Here is a 23,418-nt window from a genome sequence, read left to right on the forward strand (position 1 = left end):
GATTTCATAGGCCCATTTGTATCCACTGTTCCCTTGGCCACAAATGCCAATTACTCCCAATACTACAGATTTTTTATTAGTCCTTTAAAATTTAGTTCATCATGCATTATCTCAGTGAAGCCCTTCCTTCTATAACCTATCTCAACTCAGTCCTTCATAATAATCAACCTTTTCTGAGCAGAAGACCTCAGACATACTTCTTTCACGATTTTAAAAAGAGTTAACGGTCTGGAATAAAAGGGGCAATCAGCCCTAATCGACTGTGAACTCCTTGTAAGTTAGGTCCATACCTCATCATGTATTCCCAGTGCCTAGCACAGTATCTGACACATAGTTGACACATAGACCCACTTGGAGCTAAGAAATTGTGTAAAGGATAAAAGCAAAGGTTTCAGAGTTTGACCCAAGTTCAAATTCTGGCTTCACCATTTAACAGCTGTCTGACCTAGGGCAAATCATGAAATCTCTAAGCCTTAGTTTTCTCCCCTGTAAAATACAGACAATAGTATCTATTTCTCAGGGTTGTTATAAGGATTAAATGAGAATGTTTATAAAAGCTTAGCACCTGGTATACAATAAAGAGTTTAATAAGTAGTATCCAATATTCTATTATTATAACACAACTTCTGCTCCTTAATGGTTGTGGTCAAGTTACTTACACATGAACCTCAGTTTCATGTAAACTGTAAAAGGAGGATAGCCCTTACTGATCTCATGGGGTTGAGAGGATTAAATAAAAGCATGTGGATGAAATGACTAGTATGTTGTCTGCAATAGTTGGCATTCAATAAAAAGTAGCCATATAAATATTACTGAACTAGCTTTGCCATCCATGGGAAAAAGATCAAAGGGATAAAGATTTCTTCCATTCTAAGGAAAAGAATGAGGGCAACTATTATTGTTTCACAAGTAATGAAAAATGAAAATTATTAAGGTGGCATAGGTAGAGGATAATTCTTTTCAAAATTTGGTGCTAGATCAAAGCTAAAATGTGAATCTATCTCACAACACATAAAAATTAATTTCAAATGGATTATCTTAATATAAAAGGTGAAACAACAAAGCTTCTAGAAAATATGAGAAATTCTACATGACCTTGGGGTAGGGCAAAAATTTCTCAAACAGATCAAAAAAGCATCACATATAAAGGGAAAGTACTGATAAGCCAAACTACATAAAATATTAAGAATGTTTTAATTTAAAAAACACCATTAACAGAGTGAAAAGACAAACTACAAGAGGGAAAAAAAAAAAGATTCAAAATGTGGTCCATGGACCCCTGGGGGGTTCCTGAGACTCTCATTTCAGGGGGGGGTCCATGAGGTCAAAACTATTTCATCTTAGAAGCTATCTGCTTTTTCACCGTGTTGATATTTGCACTGATGGTGCAAAAGCAATGGTGGGTAAAACAGTTGATGACTTAGCATGAATCAAAGCAGAAGCATTCAACTAGCAGTCACTGTAACCTCCCTCACCAGCCACTCCGACCACTCCCACCCCCATCCAGTTTTCCTTCAGAATGTCCTTAAAGAATCGTTAAAAATTACCAAGTATTCTAAACCCTCAATCTTTGAGTACACCTCTTTTTAATATTCTGTGTGATGAAATGGGAAATATGCATAAAGTACTTCTGTGCATGTAGAAATACAACGGTTGTCTCAAAGAGAAGTACTTGTGCAGTTGTTTAAGTTGCTAGCTGAAGTAGCCATTTTTTTCATGGAAAACCATTTTTATACAAAACAATGACTGACAAACAAACCATGGTTATTCAGACTGGGCTACACAGTTGATACTTTCTTGAAAACCATGTGAACCTGTTACTGCAAGGAAAATAACTGACAGTATATGTTGCCAATGATAAAATCCAAGCTTTCAAGTGAAAATTAGCAATTTGGAAATTTGTATTCACCACTAGCTTGACGGCTCTCCCATACTGATGCTGATGAGATCAGTAATATTGATGAATGTGATTTAAAATATTGTTTAATAAATGTGTCAACGTTTAGCGAATCTGCACATCTCAGTGGACCAACAGTTTCCAAATAACCAATTCATGATCTCCCAATAGCATGCACTGGTAAAAGATCCATTAAAAGGGCATGATAGAGCAATGGATTTTAATGTAATAATGTACAAAAAGTTCACTGATATAGATTCAGATTCTACACTGCAACTAACCCTTTGTGAAAATTAAGAAAGGGAAACTAACTAAAATGGAATCAAGAGGCCAGAAGGGAGAGCAGAGCCTTCATGCACGAATCACTTGACATCAACATAGACCCCAGAAGGAAGAGAGTACCTTACATCTCCCACAGGAAGTGATACTACTTTAGTACTGCCAGGAAGAGGAAGAAAGATCTTCTCCTTGTCTGGCAACAGCTCAGCCAATGAAAAACCATTATACTGCAAACTCCCAGTTTTCTCCAACGGACTTTAGGTTTATAACAGCCCCTCCCAACTTCCCCTTATTCTCTATAAAAGAACTTCTCCTTTGCTTTACCAGACTTGCATGTGGTGAACCACAGCTGCATGCCCGAAACTGCAATCCTTTGCTGCTCCTGGATAAACCTGTTTTGTTGGTAATAACTGGCTATTTTATTGTTTTACCTTAACACCTTAAAGAAACTATCACTTATGAAGTTTTGGTGTAATGCAAAGAATATCCACAATTACTACTACTCTCTTTTCCAACAACTTATGTTAAGGCTTAAACAAAAACATTATCACCTACAGACTAAATGCAGAAGCAGAAATGAAAATCCAGCTGTCTTCTATGCCAGTATTAAAGATATCTGCAACAATGAAAACAATGTCACTCTTCTCATTAAGTTTTTGATTTGGAAAATAGTTATTTTCATAAAATTTGTTATTTAGGTTAACACACAACAGGTTTATTATTATGTTTAAATGAATGAATAAATGTATATTTAAATTTAAAATTTAATTTTTTAATTAAAAATTTCAGCTATAATTTATAATATGGTAAATATTGATAGATGCAACTCAAACAAACAAGAGCTCTTTTGGGGTCCTAAATAATTTGGGGGAATGCAAGAGAGTTCCTGAGACAAAAAAGCTTGAGATCTGCCAGCACGGAAAATAAAACTCCAGGAAACAAAAGAAAAAATTTATATACAGATGTTCACAGTATACTATTTAAAATGAAAAATTGGACATTCTTGAAATTCCCTGTGGAGGTTAGGCAAACTACAGCATATATTAGTAGAATAAAATATCAGATACTAAAAAATATATGTTAAAGGAACATATGTATATGTATAACTGATTCACTTTGTTATAAAGCAGAAACTAACACAACATTGTAAAGCAATTATACTCCAATAAAGATGTAAAAAAAAAAATTATCAGGCGGACAAAGAAGCAGACAATATGACATGATTATAATAATAATAAAAATATATATATATGTTTACCACCTTAGTAAACAAAATACAAAATTTTAAAAAGAAAATGTGGAGGACTTCCGGGAAGATGGCGGAAGAGTAAGACGCGGATATCACCTTCCTCCCCACACATACACCAGAAATACATCTACACGTGGAACAACTCCTACAGAACACCTACTGAACTCTGGCAGAAGACCTCAGACCTCCCAAAAGGCAAGAAACCCCCCACGTACCTGGTTAGGGCAAAAGAAAAAAAAAACAGAGACAAAAGCATAGGGACGGGTCCTGCACCAGCGGGAGGGAGCTGTGAAGGAGGAAAAGTGTCCACACACTAGGAAGCCCCTTCGCGGGCGGAGACTGTGGGTGGCGTAGTGGGGGAGCTTCGGAGCCGCGGAGGAGAGCACAGCAACAGGGGTGCGGAGGGCAAAGCAGAGAGATTCCCGCACAGAGGATCAGGGCCGAATGGCACTCACCAGCGGAGAGGCGTGTCTGCTCACCCGCTGGGGCGGGCAGGGCTGGGAGCTGAGGCTCTGGCCTCAGTCGGAGCGCCGGGAGAGGACTGGGGTTGGCAGCGTGAACACAGCCTGCAGGGCGTTAGTGCACCGCAGTAAACCCGCGGCTAGCCGGGAGGGAGTCCGGGGAAAAGTCTGGACCTGCCGAAGAGGCAAGAGACTTTTTCTTCCCTCTTTATTTCCTGGTGCGCGAGGAGAGGGGATTAAGAACGCTGCTTAAAGGAGCTCCAGAGACGGGCGCGAGCCGCTGCTAAAAGTGCGTATCCCAGAGACAGACATGAGACGCTAAGGCCGCTGCTGCCGCCACCAAGAAGCCTGTGTGCGAACACAGGTCACTATCCACACCCCCCTTCCGGGGAGCCTGTGCAGCCAGCCACTGCCAGGGTCCCGGGATCCAGGGACAACTTCCCCGGGAGAACGCACGGCGCACCTCAGGCTGGCAACGTCATGCCGGCCTCTGCCGCCGCAGGCCCGCCCCGCACTCCGTGACCCTCCCTACCCGCCACTTAAGAAACAGGAAACATCTCGAATAAACAACCTAACCTTGCACCTCAAGCAATTAGAGAAAGCAATCAGAGAAAAAAAATTAGAGAAGGAAGAACACCTAAAGCAATTACAGAAAGAAGAGCTATTAGAGAAGGAAAGAAATCATAAAAATCAGATCAGAAATAAATGAAAAAGAAATGAAGGAAACAATAGCAAAGATCAATAAAACTAAAAGCTGGTTCTTTGAATGTCATGAAAAACCTAGGGGTGAAACAGGAATAAAGACACAGACTTACTACAGAATGGACTTGAGGCTATGGGGAGGGGGAAGGGTAAACTGTGACAAAGCGAGAGAGGCATGGACATATATACACTACCAAACGTAAGGTAGATAGCTAGTGGGAAGCAGCCGCATAGCACGGGGGGATCAGCTCGGTGCTTTGTGACCGCCTGAAGGGGTGGGAGAAGGAGGGTGGGAGGGAGGGAGACGCAAGCGGGAAGCAATATGGGAACATATGTATATATATAACTGATTCATTTTGTTGTGAAGCTGAAACTAACATACCATTGTAAAGCAATTATACTCCAATAAAGATGTTAAAATGAAAAAAAAACACAAAAAAAAATAAAAAGAAAATGTGGAACACAAATATTGGGAACATTTAGAAAATACGTAAAGATAAAGACTGAATGGGATTAAAAATGAATTCTGAATGACATAAATAAGAGCTTTATATTTAAGGATTAGTTTTAGCAAAGCTGGTTAAGCAAAGAAATTTTGATTTTTCAAAACAAAGAACAAGATTTGGGGCATACAGTCTCCTGACTGAGGACAGATGGAGCAAAGGGAAATGGGTTAGAATTGTAATGACAACAACAACAAAAAGTTAGGCTTAGATGAAAAAAACTTCCCTTAGAGATGGCTTGTTTTCAGTATTTCTTCCCTAGAGATCTGAGGAGTAGAACAGACCTAATTTTCACCCTCAATTCTCTATCACAATGGAATGTCCTCTCCATCTATACCAGCATCACCCCAGTAGCCTCTGACAAGGTCTGGACACACATCACCACACACTTAGTGAAGCAAGACATCCCAACTTCAGTTAGCATCTGGAGGTTTCCAGGTGTGGGATAGGCAATATGGTGTGGAAAGTGAGGGGTGAGACACAGAACTGTATCCTATGGGAAGGGGCAGAGGCTGTTGTTTCCTACTCAGAATATAAACCAAGGCTGTTCAGTGACAGGGTAATTAACAACCTGCAGCAGCCAGATGGGCCCTCTGCTCTCCTTTCCCTCCTTCCTGCCCTAAGGCCCCACCCTTAAATCTGGCACTTGTGGGAAAAACAAAAAGGTGAAAGTATGAGTGGCTGATTGCCCAGCAACATGGTAGTGATGGGGCTCTCACAAAGAAGTCGTCATTATAGGCATCTGTGCTGACAGAGGAAGGGGGCTGGCAATGGGTGGGGGTGGAGAGTGAAGGGGACTACAGAGGCAAGACCTGTCAATTCGCTAGTGGCTGACAAAAAGCCTCCTAAACATTCCGCCTCATCTTCTAGTTCAGTGTTCCAGTCCCGGGAGATAAGCTTGCCTAAGAAAGATCAAACTGAGGGGGGTTAGGGGATGGATTTTTCTCCATAATCAGTGTGCACTCACTACACTGAACTTGTACACAAATTGATTACATGAACTAATACTGAAGGGTGCAATGGGGAAAGCATAAGCTTCTGAGTCCCATGTAGGGGCAAACCCCAGTCTTCACCCCCTCAGTTAGATAATTCTGGGAAGTTATGCTACCTCCCTTATCCACTGTATACCCCTCTGTAAAAGTAGGGATGCTGCTGATTTCCATGTAGGACCGCCTGGAAGATGAGCAACCATAAATGGAAACACTTGGTATGGGGTCAACACATGGTGGACAGCCAAGAAATGGCAGTTTCTCCTACCCTCGATAAGTGGTGGCCAACGTGATGACAGAGGAAACAATGTCCATAAAGGTCCTGGGCCTAAATGTAGTTGCCCAGCACACCCTCTGGGTCGATACTCTCACATCTAAGTGGTTCCACAGCATCAAATCCTTTTCTAGGAGGAACAGACTATGAATTTTAAAAAAATAAAAGAGGTTCTCTCTTTCGGGAAACCCTCTAGTCATTATACCTTCAGTCTTATTCTCATCTCTGCTTGCTACCTGAATAGGATCCATGGAGTTATTTCTTAGGCATCTACTATATTTTGAGCCATGAGCTCAATCCGTGACATCATCATATTCCATGCGAAGAAACCTGAGACAGGTATAATAATTCCCAAGGTGCAGATGAGAAAACCAAGGCTAACTGTGCTCACTGAGAGACAGGCAAAGCTACAAGGCCAGGGTTTGAACCCAGCGGATCAACCTCCAAAGCCTGTGCTGCTAACTGCCATATGATACTCTTCTTCTTGACATGGGAGGTGGGTGAGGTAGCAGAAAGAAGGGAACAAGTCCCATCTGCTAAGACTGGTATACAGGAGTGATGAGGCTTGGCCCTCTGCCTCACTCCCTCCAATCCACCAGGATCCTGAGCCAAAGACACTAACACCCTCTCTCATCAGCATCCTTCAATGGTTTCCAAGTGCCCATGGGGGAAGATTCATGTACATGGCATCAGGGTCCTTTCCTTCACAGCTGTTATATCCTAGGATTCTGACATGAATTCTTTCTCTAGACAAAATTCAGGGACAGTCCCACGCTTTCAGACCTTGATGCCTCTGGCCTGCTGGTCTCAACCTGGAACAACCTCCCCACGAAAGGAATCTTAGGAAATAATTCAGACACATGAAAAGGAAAAAAGAAAAGGAGCTTAAGGAATAGTTCTCCTCTTCCCCGTGAAGACACAGCTCAGGCAGCACCTCCCCCAAGAAGCCTTTCCTAGGTTACCTATGAAGGATCTCTGCACTAACCTCTGCAATGGCACTCTTATTTACTCACCTGTCTCCCACATCAGAGGGAGAGCACATGCCTCAAGAGTAGGAGCCCAGGCCCAGGGATCACTGAACCCAGAGGGGAACAGTTGCTGAACACAGAATTCACCAAAAATGTGCAAGGCATAGGTCCGGGTGATGGAGATACAAAGAGGTGAAAAAGTAGAGCAAAGGGGATATGCACTTGGAAAAAGCCAATAATCTTGCAATTAGACAAAAAATAACTGAGTGGTAGTATTGTCAAAGATGGGGTGAATGCCAGGGCTAGTGGGCCAGGAGTTTTAGCCAACCAAAGGAACACCACCACTGTACCCCTGCCCGGCTCTAACCACACCACCTGTCCTTCCAGGGCTCTGCACAGGACAGGCTTTCAGGCTGGAGCACCCATTCTACCCTACTCTTTGCCTGGCTAACATCTCCTCCTGCTTGGAGGTGAGTCCCTTTTTAGGGAAGCCTTCCCTGAACACCAAGTGTGGTTCAGGTTCCTCTTCCTACACGCTCCCAAGTATCCTGTTCATCCCCATGAGATGAGGTAAGAGCAGGAGCATGAATGGCATCATTGGCCTTTGTGAAGCACCCAGTGGGAGATCTAGCGCCCCGCATATAGTGAGCTCAGTAAATACAGTGGACTTAAGAACCTACGTGACTCCTCAGCATCTAAACTTTAAAATAACCTTTTTTACCTTGAAATAATTAAAGATTCACAGGAAGTTGGAAAAGTAGTACAGAGAAACCCTGTGTACCCTCACCCAGTTTTCCCCAATAGTTACAACACCACAAAGATCTCCCTCATGCTATCCCCTCTTATTAACACACCCACAGCCCTGTCCCATCCATAACCTCTGGTAACACTAGTCTGTTTAGTACCTCTATAATTCTGTTATTGCAAAAAATATTATATAAATGGAATCATACAGTGCGTGACCTTTTGGAATTGGCTTTTTTCACTCAGCCTGATGACCCTGAGATCTATGTAACTGTTTTGTGTATCAACAATTCATCCCTTTATATTGCTGAGTAGTATTCCATGGAATGGATGTGTGTTTAATCATTCACCAATTGAAGGACATCCAGGTTGTTTCCAGTTTTTGGCTATTACAAATAAAGCTATTTATGAACATTTGTGGATAGGTTTTTGTGTGGCATAATTTTCATATCTGATAAATGCCCAGGAGTGTGATTCCTGGGTCTTACCATTAAGTGTATGTATAGTTTAAAAAACTGCCAAACAATTTTCCAGGGTAGCTGTACCATTTTATGTTCCACCAGCAATGTATGAGAGATCCCAGTTCTCTGCACCCTCTCCAGCATTTGGTATCATTACTTTCATTTCAGCTTTTCTAATAGGTGTGAAGTATCTCACTGTGGTTTAATTTGCATTTCCCCAATGGCCAGTAATGCTGAACACATTTTCCTGTGCTTATTTGCCATCTGTATATCCTTTTCAGTGTAACATCTCTTCATATCCTTTGCTCATTTTCTAATTGGACTGTTCATTTTTTTAACCTGTTGAGTTTTAAGATTATCCTTCTAGATACAATTCCTTTGCCAGATATGTGGCTTGCAAACATTCTTTCCCAATCTGTAGGTTATGTTTTTATTCTAACAGGGTCTTTCACAGAACAAAAGTTTTTAATTTTGATGAAGTCCAATTTATTGATTTTTTTTTTTCTGTTATAGATTGTGCTTTTATAGTCATATCTAAGAACTCTTCACCAAGCCTTGGATCCTTAAGACTTTCTCCTTTGAGTTCTTCTAAAAGTGTTGTAATATTAAGTTTTACATTTAAATCTATGATCCAATTTGAGTTAAACTGGATTTAAGGTGTGAGGTTTAGGTCAAGGCTCTTATTTTTGCTTGTGACTATCCAATTGCTCCATTGATTTGCTTGTGCACCCCAGTCAAAAGTCAACTGGCTATATGTCTGTGGGCCTATTTCTGGGTTCTCTATTCTGTTCCATTGATCTATGAGTCCATCCATCTAATGTAGCTATATAATAAGCCTGAACATTGGGTAGAGTGATTTCTCCCTCTTTATTCATTTTCAAAATTGTTTTAGCTACTCCAAATCCCTTTGCCTTTCCAGATAACTTCTGGAATAATCTTGCTCTATCTACAGAAATTTTTGTTGGGTTTTTTATAGGAATTCAATTAAACTAGTAAGCTAATTTGTGGAGTATTTGACATCTTTACTATGTTGAGTCTTCTGTCCTTGAACATGTTATGTCTCTCCACTTATTTAGGTCTTCTTTGATTACAGTTTTCAGCATAAAAATCTTAAACATGTTTTGTTAGATTTATACCTAAGTATTTTTTTCAGTGATTGTAAACGGTATTGTATCTTAAATGTCTGTTTCCACATGTTTACTGAAATATAGTGAAATATAATTGACTTCTGAATGTTGAACTGGCATCCTGCAACTTTGCTATTATTTTTTGGGGTAGATTCCTTGAGATTTTCCATATAGACCATTATGTCATCTGTGAATATAAACTTTTATATTTTCCTTTCTTAACTATATGCCTTTTCATTTTCTTGCCTTAAGAAAGACAAAGACAAATGCAAAACTTTCAGTATTATGCTTAGTAAGACTGGTGAGAGTGGATATCCTTGCCTTGTTTCTTAGGGGGCAAGAATCCTTTTGCTAGTATAATGTTGGTCCCATAAAATATTTTTTAGGTATTACCAAACCACCCTCTAGTTGAAGGAAAAATACAAAAGTCTCAATCATGGGCGATTATTATCAGTTCTCTTATAGTTTGATCCTGGGAGCCTCATTTCTATTGCTATATACTCACATTTCCAATTAAGCCAAGGTTAGGACCTTTTAATTTTTTTTTTACATCTTTATTGGGATATTTCATGTATCATAAAATTCAGCCACTTAACAATGGTTTTTAGATGTTCACAGTGTGCAATTATTCTAATTTTAGAACATTTTCTGCATCCTAAAAAGACACCTTGTACCCATTAGTCATTCCCCATTCATGCTCTCTAATCCTTCCACCTCAGCTCCTGGCAACCACTAATCTACTTTCTGTTTCTATGGATCTGCCTATTCTGGACATTTCAAATAAATGGCTTTTTTCACTTAGCATAATGTTTCCAAGGTTCACACATGTTTTGACGTGTATCAGTATCAGTACTTCATCCTTTTTTATTGCTGAAATATTCCATCATATGCATATATCACATTTCTTTATCCATTCATCAGTTGATGGACATTTAGGTTGTTTCCACTTTTTGGCTATTATGAATAATGCTGCTATGAACATTCATGTACAAAAGTTGTACATGAATATGTGCACAAACAAGTAGTATATCATTTTAGTTTGGATTTCCACTTCCTTAATGATTAATGATGAACATCTTTTCACATGTTTATGGGCCACCTGTACATATTAGTTGGAGAAATGTCTATTCAAATCCTTTAACCTTTTTAAAATTGGGTTGTCTTTTCATTACTGAGATGCAAGAGTTCTCTATGTATTCTGGATACAAGTCTCTTGTCAGATATATGATTTGTAAATGCTTTCTCCTATTCTGTGGGCCGTCTTTTCACTTTCTTGATACTGTTCTTTGATGCAACAAAAGGTTTTATTTTTGTTGAAGTCCAATTCATCTATGTTTTCTCTTGTAGCTTGTGCTTTTGGTGTTGTATCTAAGAAACCACCTCTAAAACAAGGTCATGAAGATTTATTCTTAAGTTTTCTTCTAGGAGTTTTATAGTTCTATCTAGCTCTTACACTTAGGTCTATGATCCATTTTGAGTCAATTTTTGTGTATAGTTTGAAGAATGAGTCCAACTTCATTCGTTTTCATGTGGATATCCAGTGTCCCAGCACCATTTGAAAAGACTACTGTTTCCCCTATGAACTGTCTTGGCACCCTTGTTGAAATCAATTGCCCATGAATGTATGGGTTATTTCTGGACTCTCAATTCTACTCCCTTGCTTTACATATCCTTAGGCCAATAGCACACTGTCTTAATTACTGTAGCTTTGTAATAAGTTTTGAAGTTGGGAACTGTGAGTCCTCCAACTTTGTTTTTTTAAGATTGTTTTAGTTATTTTGGTTCCCTTGCATTCCCATATGAATTTTGGGATCAGCCTGCCAATTTCTACCAGAAAAACCCACATGCACAGCCTCCCCCAACCCCCCTACCCCATACCAAACAAAAAAACTCTGGGATTTTGATTGGGATTGCACTGAGTATGCAGATCAATTCGGGGAGTATTGCCAAATACTGTTTCCCTATCTATGAAACACTGGATATCTTTTTCTTTAAATCTTCCTACTTCTTTCAGCAACATTTTGTAGTTTTCAGTATATAAGTCTTGTACTTCTTTTGTTAAGTTTATTCTTAAGTGTTTTATACCTTTGGGGGTTATTACAAATGAGATTATTTCCTTAATTTCATTTTCAGATTGTTCACTACTGGTGTATAGAAAATGCAATTGATTTTTGTTTACTGATCTTATATCATGTCACGCTGCTGAACTCATTCATTAGCTCTAGAAGGTTTTTAAAAAGGATTCCTTAGGATTTTCTATATACAGGATCCCATGTCATTGGCAAATAAAGACTGCTTTCCTTCTAACTTTCTAATCAAGATACCTTTAATTTCTTTTTCTTGAGTGATTATGCTGGCTAGAATTTCAAGTACCGTGTTGTAGAAAAGTAGCAATAGCAGATATCCTTATCTTGTTCCTGACCTTACGGGGAAAGCATTCCATCCTTCTCCATTAAGTAGGATGTTAGCTGTGTGCTTTGGGAGTTGAGAAAGTCTCCTTCTATTGTTGAATGCTTTTATTATGAAAGGGTGTTGGATTTTGTCAAATGCTTTTTCTCTATGGAGATGAACATGTGTTTTTTGTCTACTGTTCTATTAATATGGTATATCACACTGATGTATTTTAAGATGTTAAACCAAACATTCCTGGAATAAGTTTCATTTGGTCATGGTGTATAACCCTTTTTATATGTTGCTGGATTTCTTTTGCTAGTATTTTGTTGAGGATTTTTACATTTATATTCATAAGGGCTACTTGTTTGTACTTTTCTTGTGATGTCCTTGGTTTTGGTATCAGGGTAATACTGGCCTCACAGAATGAGTTGGGATGTGTTCCTCCCTCTTCTATTATTTTTTTTTTTTTTCGGTACGCGGGCTTCTCACTGTTGTGGCCTCTCCCGTTGTGGAGCATAGGCTCTGGACGCGCAGGCTCAGTGGCCATGGCTCACGGGCCTAGCCGCTCCACGGCATGTGGGATCTTCCTGGACCGGGGCATGAACCCATGTCCCCTGCATCGGCAGGCGGACTCTCAACCACCGCGCCACCAGAGAAGCCCCCTCTTCTATTTTTTGGAAGAATTTTTGAAGGATTGGTATCAATAAAAGACTCATTATTAAGGAAATTTTCAAAGGGACCAAAAAACAGTACAAAGTCTAATTTATGAACACCAATGTACCTTTCCATTCAGTTTCAATAATTATCAGTATTCTACCATTCTGGGCTTCCCTGGTGGCACAGTGGTTAAGAATCCACCTGCCAATGCAGGGGACACAGGTTCAAGCCCTGGCCCAGGAAGATCCCACGTGCTGTGAAGCAACTAAGCCCATGCGCCACAACTACTGAGCCTGCGCTCCAGAGCCCGCGAGCCACAACTACTGAGCCCATGAGCCACAATTACTGAGCCTGTGTGCCAGAACTACTGAAGCCCATGTGCCTAGAGACTGTACTCTGCAACAACAGAAGCCACCATGATGAGAAGCCCACGCACCACACCGAAGAGTAGCCCCCGCTCGCTGCAACTAGAGAAAGCTACGCACAGCAAAGAAGAACCAAAGCAGCCAAAAATAAATAAATAAAATAAATAAATTAAAAAACAAAATATTCTACCATTCTTATTTCCCCTACACTCATTTCCCAATGTCTCACTCTTTTAGGGGGTGAAATTATTTTAAAGCAAATCCCAGACATATCATTTCACCCTTAAATATTTCAGTTAATAAAATTATATATATACAATAGACAAAGACTTCTTTTTTTTTAACATAACCAGAATTTAATTATGTCACCTAAGAAAATTAGCAGTAACATTATCAAATACCTGGTCCCTGTTCAAATTTCCCCAAATATCTCAAAAATAATTTTAGAATTAATTTATTTGAATCAAGATCAATACAAAGTCCAACACTGGATTTAGTTGATAAGACTCTAATTAACAATCCCCCTCTCCCTTTTCTCCCCATGCCATTATTTGATGAAAAAAAAACAAGATCAATTAATCCTGTAAAAATTTTTCACGTTCCATACATTGGCTGGAACCCATGTATCCTCATGTGTCTCTTTAACTCATTCTTCTACCTCTCATGCTTCTTTTAAACTGGGAGTTCAATCTAGATTCATGTTGTTGTGAACCTACTATTGCATTATATTAGAATTCACGAAGTCTGGCTGTCCCACTTTTAGTGTTAAGATTGACCTATGGGTTCAGGTGCTATCAGTCTGATTCATCCATTATAAAGTTGCTCATCAATCTTTTACCTAATGGTTTTAGCAACCATTGACAATTTGTGCCTAGTCACTACATTATTTCAGTAGAAGCTGCAATATGGTGATTTTCTCATTCTTTCTGTTCTTCCAAGGCTAGGATTTCTTACCTTCATAATTCCAGATTCAGGTCTATGATTCCCAATTAGGATGGCAGAGTCTCCAGGTGCCCTGGAGGTGTTTTTGTGTAAGCCCTGGGGGTGTTTTTGTTTGTCACAGTGATTGGAGAGTGCTTATAGCATTTATAGGCAAAGACCAGAGATGCTTCATGCTCTATAATCCACAGTAGAGCTCCACATAATGAATAATCTACATCCTACACAACTTGCCAAAGTCTTGTTAGACATTCATAAAGATGTAAAGCCTACATAAAATTACCTACCATAAGTTAGTCTAAGGCCATTTTATATGTGAACACAAAGTATTTTTATACTGTTTCAATAAAAATTTTTCCAGAAATGTAACTATAACATAGCACGTGTCTGCTTTTGTTACTGTCGAATTCAAAATAATTCCATATACAAGTGCAAATGCCTATCTTTTCCAGTGTCATCATGCTCAGGAATCTACACAATGAAACATATATTATCTTATTAATTACTCACTTTTTATTTCTCATTTATATTATAGTCAGGACTTTCTACTGATCCTTTTTGAAACTGTCCATTTGGTACAGTTTCATAGATCATCTATGAATTCCATTTTGAGACAGTGAAGGAGACTTCAGAGAATATTTGTTTTGAAATAGGAAGTTAATCTGAGAGACCTGAGAATTACTATCTACTTAAGGTCTAAAAGTCTCCCCCAATTTGATTGCTGTCCAGGGCTTACCCTTAAATCTTCCCACCATATTCTGGTTGCATCACAACAGAGCACTGTGCTGGAGTGAGGACACCTGGACCACCAGCCCTGGCTCTGTCTCTTTATTAGTGGCTGGTGACCTTACGCAGGTCATCTTAAATAAAGAGGTTAGATCAGACAAGCTGTTCCCAACCTTTCAACCACTTTTTATTATCCTCCACTCTCCCCACAGAACCCAATATTTCCAAAGGTTGCCAAAGACTTGCCAATTATTACTTATTATAGTAATTAAACAAATTTCCTATTTATTTAATTAACCAAAGGTATATAATTGCAAAACAGAGTCATTTTTAACAATGGCAGCTAACACTTATTGAGTGCTTATTATGGCCGCACAGTGAGCCCTCCCCCACAACTCCACCAACCCCACCATTACTACCACACTGTGGACTCCAAACTGGAACATGCCATCTCAACCAGAGACTAAGGTGTCCCTGGTCCTTCTCTGAGGGAGAATCAGAGCAGAAATCTCCAGTCCTAAGCACTGCCATCCTAATCTGCAAAGACCTTGTATATGACTTGCTCATACCTCATGCTGTTTTGGCAAAGTTTTCAAGTTGTAAAAGAGATCAGGGGACTACAATGAAATGGAAGGCAAAGAAAGGGAACATTGGGAACATATTCCCTCCAGGAACTTCCAGTATTTCTACATTTTCCCCAAAAGCCTGGTCCAGGGTCCTGCACATACAAAGAGCTCTGGAATAAAAAACTGAACTACCTGGGCAGCAACTCTGGAGGACTGCACACACGCCTCAGAGGCGCTGACCCTTCGGCAGACTCAGAGGCTGTGTGTGGCCTCTAGAAAGGAGGCAGGCAGCCTTAGGATGCTGGGTTATTGGGGTGACTAGTAGCAGTACAAGAACTCACTGCTCCACTTCCATCTCCACTTTCTATCTCCATATACCAAGACTCTGACAATTCTGTTGAAGACACATGGGGGCCAGAGGGGGGTCAAGTGGCAAGATGGTCATGGCTGGGACTCCTTCTTCAGAGGCATGGGCTGCCACTGTGGGCTCTGTACTCACCAGGGAGGCTGCCGGCTGGTATGTGGGTGGTGTGGGTGAATCCGGAGTGGGTCAACCTCTCTGGCAGTGGCAGGGGGAAACTCCTGGTGGGGACTTTCGCTAGCCTTGACCCAATGTTCATGGATAGGTGTGATGATCCCAGACACAAGACGAGACCGAAGTTCCTCACTCTTCTTGTAGACCCTGCAGGAAGGAGACGAGGTGTCAACTGCTTGCAGCTGGTTGGCAACCCTGCGTATAGTATTTCGGCGGCGGCGGCAGCGGCAATGGCGGCGGTGGCGCTGATAGCTCTTGGCGTCACGCTTGGACTGTTTGCAAGGGTGGGAACGGGCTGCCCGGTGGACCTGGGTGAGGGGAGTAACAGCCTGGTGTTGTCTCCGAGATTTGGGCCTAAGCTTCTTAGGCATCTGAGTTGCCCCTTCTCGTTTACCACCCCATTAAAAAGCAGTGAGGGTGTAGGGGCACAGGGCTTAGACTGGCTACTCCTCTGTACCCTGCCCACCCCACCCCACCCCACCCTCAGCCTCATTATGTGTTCATCACATGTCATGGGAGGGGTCATGGAAGGCAAAGTCTCCATGGGGATGATGAACCAGGTTCCTAGTCCAAGTAGGCAGGGCTCTCAGGGCTTAATGTCCAATTCTGTCACTAACTCAGGGGCCCTTGGAAGGCTGCTCTAGGCCTTTTTTCTCTGCTGGTGAGAGACAAGCAATGTGAGCTATAGCTGAAGTGTTGAGGCAGACTGAGGTAACAGGGAGTGGGCAGGACTCCACAGAGTTCCTAAAAATCTGGTGTTTTAAAATGAGCCATATCCGGGGTCAAAAAGCAAACCGTATAAATCAGGGACATAGATTGGTGGTTGCCAAGGGGGAGGGGAGGTGGGAGAGGGTTGGATTGGGAGTTTGGATTAACAGATGCAAACTAGTATATATAAAATGAATAAACAAGGTCCTACTGTATAGCACAGGGAACTACATTCAATATCCTGTGATAAACCATACTGGAAAAGAATATGACAAAGAATGTACATACATGTATAACTGAATCACTTTACCATACAGCAGTAATTAACACAACATTGTAATTCAACTATATTTCAATAAAAAATAAGTTAAAAAAAAAGCAAACCTCATAAATGTCAAAAAAACCCTGAAATCATACAGAGTATGTTCCTCGACCACATGGAATCATACTAAGCATCAAAACCGGAAGGAAGTCTCTAAATACATGGTGTTAAGCAATACAATTCTAGATAATCCATGGATCAAAGAGGAAGTCTTGAAAAAAATACAAAGTACTGAATAATAATAAAAGTACAACATATTAAATTATGTGAGATTATAGCTAAACAGTGTTGAGAGGAAACTTTATAGCACTAAATGTTTACATTGGAAAAGAGGAAAGAAATCAACAATTTAAATTCTAACCTCAAGAACCTAGAAAAAGAAGAGCAAATTAAACCAAAAGCAAGCAGAAATAAGGACATAATAAAGAATAAAAATAAATAAATGAGAAAACAGAAAAACAAGAGAAAATTAAAAAGACAAAAAACTGGTTCTTCTAAAAAATGAACAAAACTGATAAACTTCCAGCAAGAGCAGCAAACATAAAAAGAGAAGACACAAATCACCAATATCAAGAATGCAATGGGATATTATAACAAATTTGTTGCCACTGATAGGATAAGAGAATACTAATAACAACATAATTGAACAACTAAGAATAGACTAATTCTTCAAAAACCACAAACTGTAACAACTTAGACAAAATGAAATAGATAATCTGAATAGTTCCATTAAAGTAACACAATTCCTACTTAAGCACCCCCCAAAAGAAATATCCAGGTCCACATGATTTCAGTGGAGAAGCCTACCAAACATTTAAAGAATTAACACCAATTTACAGTCACTTCCAGAAAATACAAGAGAAGGGAACATTTTCCAATTCATTTTTATGAGGCCAGTATTATGCTGATATCAAATCCAGGCAAAGACAGTACCAAAAAAAAGAAAACTACAGGGCTTCCCTGGTAGCGCAGTGGTTGAGAATCTGCCTGTCAATGCAGGGGACACGGGTTCGAGCCCTGGTCTGGGAAGATTCCACATTCCGTGGAGCAACTAGGCCCGTGAGCCACAACTACTGAGCCTGCGCACCTGGAGCTTGTGCTCCGCAACAAGACAGGCCGCACAGTGAGAGGCCCATGCACCGCAAAGAAGAGTGGCCCCCGCTTGCCCCAACTAGAGAAAGCCCACGTACAGAAGCGAAGACCCAACACAGCCATAAATAAATAAAATTTTTAAAAAAAAACAAACAAAAAACTACAGACCACTATTTCTCATGAACTTGGATGCAAAAATGCTCAACAAAATATTAACAAATTAAATTCAAAAATATATAAAAGAATTAATACCATAGAATTTATTGTATGTACGCAAGGCTGGTTCAATAGTTACAAATCCCTACATATCAATAAGCTAAGAAAAATGATATGGTTATATCAATTGATACAGAAAAGGTATTTGACAAAATCCAACACGATAAATCCATTCATGATAAAAACTCTCAACAAACCAGGAATAGAAGAGAACTTCCTCAACATGATACAGAGCATCTACAAAAAAACTACAGCTAACAATATACTTAGTAATGAAAGACTGAGTACTTTGTCTTTAAGACTGGGAACAAGGTAAGGATGTTCTCTCTAACCACTCTTATTTAACATAATATTGGAAGTTCCAGCCACTTCAGTAAGGCAAGACAAAGTAAATGCACACAGATTAGAAAACAAGGAATGAAACTGCTTCTATTTGCAGATGACATGCCAGTCTACCTTGAAATTCCCAAGGAATTTACCAAAAAAAACTCTCCAAGAACACTACGAATTCAGCAAGGTGACAGGATAAAAGATCAACAGACAAAAATTAATTGCATTTCTATATACTAACAATGGACATTTGAAAATCAAAACCAAGGACAGAACACTATTTATAATCACCTCTCACACCCCAAAAGAACAAAACACATGTCCAGGACCTATATGCTAAAAATTATAAAATGATGATGAAAGAAACAGAGCAGGACCTAAATAAATGGAGAGACATACCACATTCATAGTAAAAATGTCAACTTTTCCAATTTTAGGTTTAATGATCTGTAAGTTTAATGTAAATCCTATCAAAATCCCAGCAAGGTTTTTTATGGACAAAGAGAAGTTTACTCTAAAGTTTATACAGAAAGGCACAGACTCAAGAATAGTGAAAACTATCTTGACAAAGAAGAATTGGGCGATCTTGAATGGCTCTACTCAATATTCAGGTATACTACTGATACATAGTTACAATAATAGATACTGTGTGACACTGGCAGAAGAACAGACACAAAGATCAATGGAAAAAAAAAGAGAACCCAGAAATAAACCAACACAAGTACAGACAACTGATTTTTGACACAGTTGCAAAAGCAATTCAATGACAAATGGTGTTGGAGCAACTGGATATCCACAGGCAAGAAAATGAACCTCTCCCTAAACCACACAACTTATACAAAAATTACTTTAAAATAGACCACAGGCTTAAATGTAAAACATAAAACTATAAAATATTTAGAAAAAAAAAAACCAGGAGAATAGCTTTGAGATCTAGAACAAGGCAAAGAGTTCTTACACTTGACGCCAAAAGCTTGATCCATAAAAGCAAAAATTTATCAAATAGCTATTATCAATTAAAAACATGCTTTGCAAAAGACCTTGTTTAGTGAATGAAAAAACAAACTACAGGCTGGGAGAAAACATTTATAAACCAACATCCAACAAAGGAATTGCATCTGAAATATACAAGGAACTGTCATTAGCCATCAGGGAAATGCAAATTGAAACCACAATGCAATACTACTGTACATCAGAATAACTAAAATGAAAAATAGCGATAACACCAGAAACTGGTGAAGATACAGAGAAACTAGCACTCATACACTGGTGGTGGATATGTAAAATGGTACAGACACTATGGAAAACTGTTTGGCAGTTTCTTAAAAAACTAAAATTACCTTTGAACTCTTGGCATTTATTGTAGAGAAATAAATATATCCACACAAAAGCCTGTACATGTATGTTCATAGCACTTTTATTCGTAATAGCAAAAAATGAAACAACTCAGATGTCCTTCAACTAGTGAATGGTTAAACAAACTGTGAAATGCCATGCCTACCATACCATGAAATACTACTCAGCAAGACAAAGGGACAAACCATTGATGCATGCAACAACTCAGATGGATCACAAGGGTATTATGCTGAGTGAGAAAGGCCAATCCCGAAAGTTACATACTGTATGATTCTATTTATATAACATTTTTGAACACTCCCTAACACCATACACGAAAACAAACTCAAAATGGAATAAAGACCTAAATGTAAGGCCAGATACTATAAAACGCTTAGAGGAAAACACAGGCAGAACACACTCTGACATAAATTGCAGCAAGATCTTTTTTGATCTGTCTCCTAGCATAATAAAAATAAAAACAAAAATAAACAAGTAGGACCTAATTAAACTTAAAAGCTTTTCCACAGCAAAGGAATCATAAACAAAACAAAAAGACAACCCTCAGAATGGGAGAAAATATTTGCAAATGACTAGACGACCAAGGGTTTAATCTCCAAAGTATACAAACAGCTCATGCAGTTCAATATCAAAAAAAAAAACCTCAATCAAAAAACGGGTGGAAGATCTAAACAGACATTTCTCCAAAGAAGACACACAGATGGCTAAAAAGCACATGAAGAGATGCTCAACATCACTAATCATTACAGAAACAAAAATCAAAAGTACAATGAGGTTATCACCTCACACGGGTCAGAATGGCCATTATCAAAAAATCTACAAACAATAAATGCTGGAAAGGGTGTGGAGAAAAGGGAACCCTCCTACGCTGTTGGTGGGAATGTAAATTGGTATAGCCACTATGGAGAACAGTATGGAACGTCCTTAAAAAACTAAAAATAGAGCTACCATATGATCCAGCAATCCCTCTGTGGGTATCTATCCAGAGAAAACCATAACTCAAAAAGATACATGCACCACTATGTTCACTGCAGCACTATTCACAATAGCCAGGACATGGCAGCAACCTGAATGTCCATCGACAGAGGAATGGATAAAGAAGATGTGGCACACGTATACAATAGAATATTACTCAGCTGTAAAAGAGAATGAAATAATGCCATTTGCAGCAACATGGATGGACCTAGAGATTGTCATACTGAGTGAAGTAAGTCAGACAAAGACAAATACCATATGATATCACTTAGATGTGGAATCTAAAATAATGGTACAAATGAACTTATCTACAAAGCAGAAGTAGAGTCACACATGTAGAAAACAAACTTATGGTTATCAGCGGGGTGAGGGATAAATTAGGAGATTGGGATTGACATACACACATATAAAACATAACTAATAAGGACCTACTATATATAGCACAGGGAACTCTACTCAATACTCTGTAATGACCTATATGGAAAAGAATCTAAAAAAGAGTGGTATATATATATATGTATACCTGATTCACTTCGGTGTACACTTAAAACTAACACAACATTGTAAATCAACTATACCCCAATGAAAATTAAAAAAAAAAAAGACAAAGTTAGAAATGGAGAATAAATGATGGTTGCCAGGGGGTGAGGGGTGGGGAGGGGGAGTGGGTTTGGCTATAAAAAAGCATCAGGAAGTATACTTGTGGTAATGGAAATACTTACTGTCAGTGTATCAATGTCAATATCCTTACTATTAATATTTAAGGTAGTTTTATACAATGTTATAATTGAGGTGAAATGTATAAAGGTAAAATGTATAAAGGATACAAGTCTCTCTGTATTATACCTTACAACTTACAACTGCATGTAAGTCTACAGTTATCTCAAAATAAAAAGTTTAATTAAAAAATCACTTATTACATAACCATAAAATCACTAAGATTAGACTAGATCAGTGGTTTCAGGGCTTCTCTGGCCCCAGGAAGGGCAATGGAGAAAGCCAAGTGGATAGGGCACAAGGACCTCCATTTGCTGTCCCTACTCTTTCCTCCAGAATCCTAAAGAACATGAAGAGATAATTGTACACCCATGTTCAAAGAAGCATTATTCAAAGTAGCCAAAAGGTGGAAGCAATGTAAGTGGCCATGAATACCTAGGACAGATGAACGGATAAACAAAATATGGTCAATACAGACAATGGAATATTATGCGTGCTTGAATAAAGAGTTCCATGACTAAAAAGTGTAACACCTGCAATGGTTTAGAAGTTCTAAGGGCCTGTGATCCATACATCTCTACAAAGATCAGGTTCCTACTTAGAACACAGAACTTTGTACACCATGCTGCTTCCCTGACCAAGTTGGGTAGCGGGGAGTTATCTAACTCCTCTTTCCTTTCAGTCAGATGAACTGTGTGTGATACAGGTGGAAGCCCCCTGATCTCCCTATGCAAAAGGTTTACCTGTAGAACTCAGGTCTGATTAAAAAACTACTAAGTCCTGAAGGAGAAGTTCTCGCATGATTTCTAAGCCTTAGGAGAATTGCCATTTTGGTAGTAGCAAGAGACAGCCTGTCATCCTAACATAGTAGAGGCATGACAGAAAGGAACAGATTTATACTCCTTAGCAAATCAGTTTGCTCAACTAGGGGCACAGATTTCTACCTAGAACAGACATGACATGCCATGACGACCTAACAAGGAGGGCCAGATGGTGGAAGGGGGCCAGAAGCAGGCAGCTCAGTGCTGCTGCCAGAAAGCTAGAGAGAGGGAGGGCCTTATGATCAGGAGAGAGATCCATACCCCAGCTCTCTCAGCCTCAGTTTCCATGGAGATGATTCCTCGTGATCACATTTCTTTCCGTTTGCATATTCATGAAGGGCTGGGCCCAGCACTAAGCACTCTGCTGACATCTCATCCCATCTCAGAACACTCTGAGGTAGTCCTACTATGTCATTTTACAGCAATCAAAACACACCCCCCCAAGCACACACAAAACTCCAACAACAAATGTTAATTAAAAAAAAAAAAAGGGAGATATTATCACCGTTTCTCTCTCAGTATTGCTGAGGGGACTAAATGCTCTCAGGAGCATGACCAGCCTGGTGTACAGGCCTGGGTTTTTCCAGAGGTTTTGTCAATTGCTCTCCCAATGGAATTCCAGAATGAAAAAGTCAAGAGAGAGACCACACTCTCAGTGTCCTTCCCTTTACCCTCTTAAGGGGTGAGGTAGGGTCATGGTGTGGGCAGCACCCAGAAAAGCAGCTCTGCCAAGGCCAGGCCTGGCCTCACTTAACTCCTTCATTCCTTTGTCTACTGTGTGAAAAAGACCCAGATCCTGCCCTCAAGGAGATCACAGGCTAGTAGGCAGTTAATCATAAAATACCCACTTATTAAATGCTTAAAAGGTTCAAACATGGGGGGAGCAGGGGAGGCTTCTCTGAGGAGCTGATGTTTAAATGGAAACTGAAGGAAGAAGAGTAGTTGGCTGTGGGAAGAGGCTGGGGAGAGCACTCTCGGCCAAGGGGAGAGCTCTGAAGAGGGAGGAGGCACATGGCACCACAGCTGAGACACCAGAACTAAGTGG

General features: G+C 39.7%; 1 protein-coding gene across 2 annotated transcripts in view; it reads right to left on the reverse strand.

Moving 5' to 3' along the window:
• PSMF1 (proteasome inhibitor subunit 1) overlaps window positions 1–23,418 on the reverse strand; it is a 48,651-nt gene that overhangs the window by 11,433 nt on the left and 13,800 nt on the right. For both annotated transcript variants that reach the window (XM_024743016.1, XM_024743017.1), the window contains exon 4: window positions 15,801–15,983. In XM_024743016.1, the coding sequence (XP_024598784.1) occupies window positions 15,801–15,983 (183 nt within the window). The remainder of the gene's footprint in view (window positions 1–15,800; window positions 15,984–23,418) is intronic.

The sequence above is a fragment of the Neophocaena asiaeorientalis genome, unplaced genomic scaffold, assembly GCF_003031525.2.
Source record: "Neophocaena asiaeorientalis asiaeorientalis breed wild unplaced genomic scaffold, Neophocaena_asiaeorientalis_V1.1 scaffold82, whole genome shotgun sequence".
In the NCBI taxonomy this organism is placed as follows: Eukaryota; Metazoa; Chordata; class Mammalia; order Artiodactyla; family Phocoenidae; genus Neophocaena; species Neophocaena asiaeorientalis.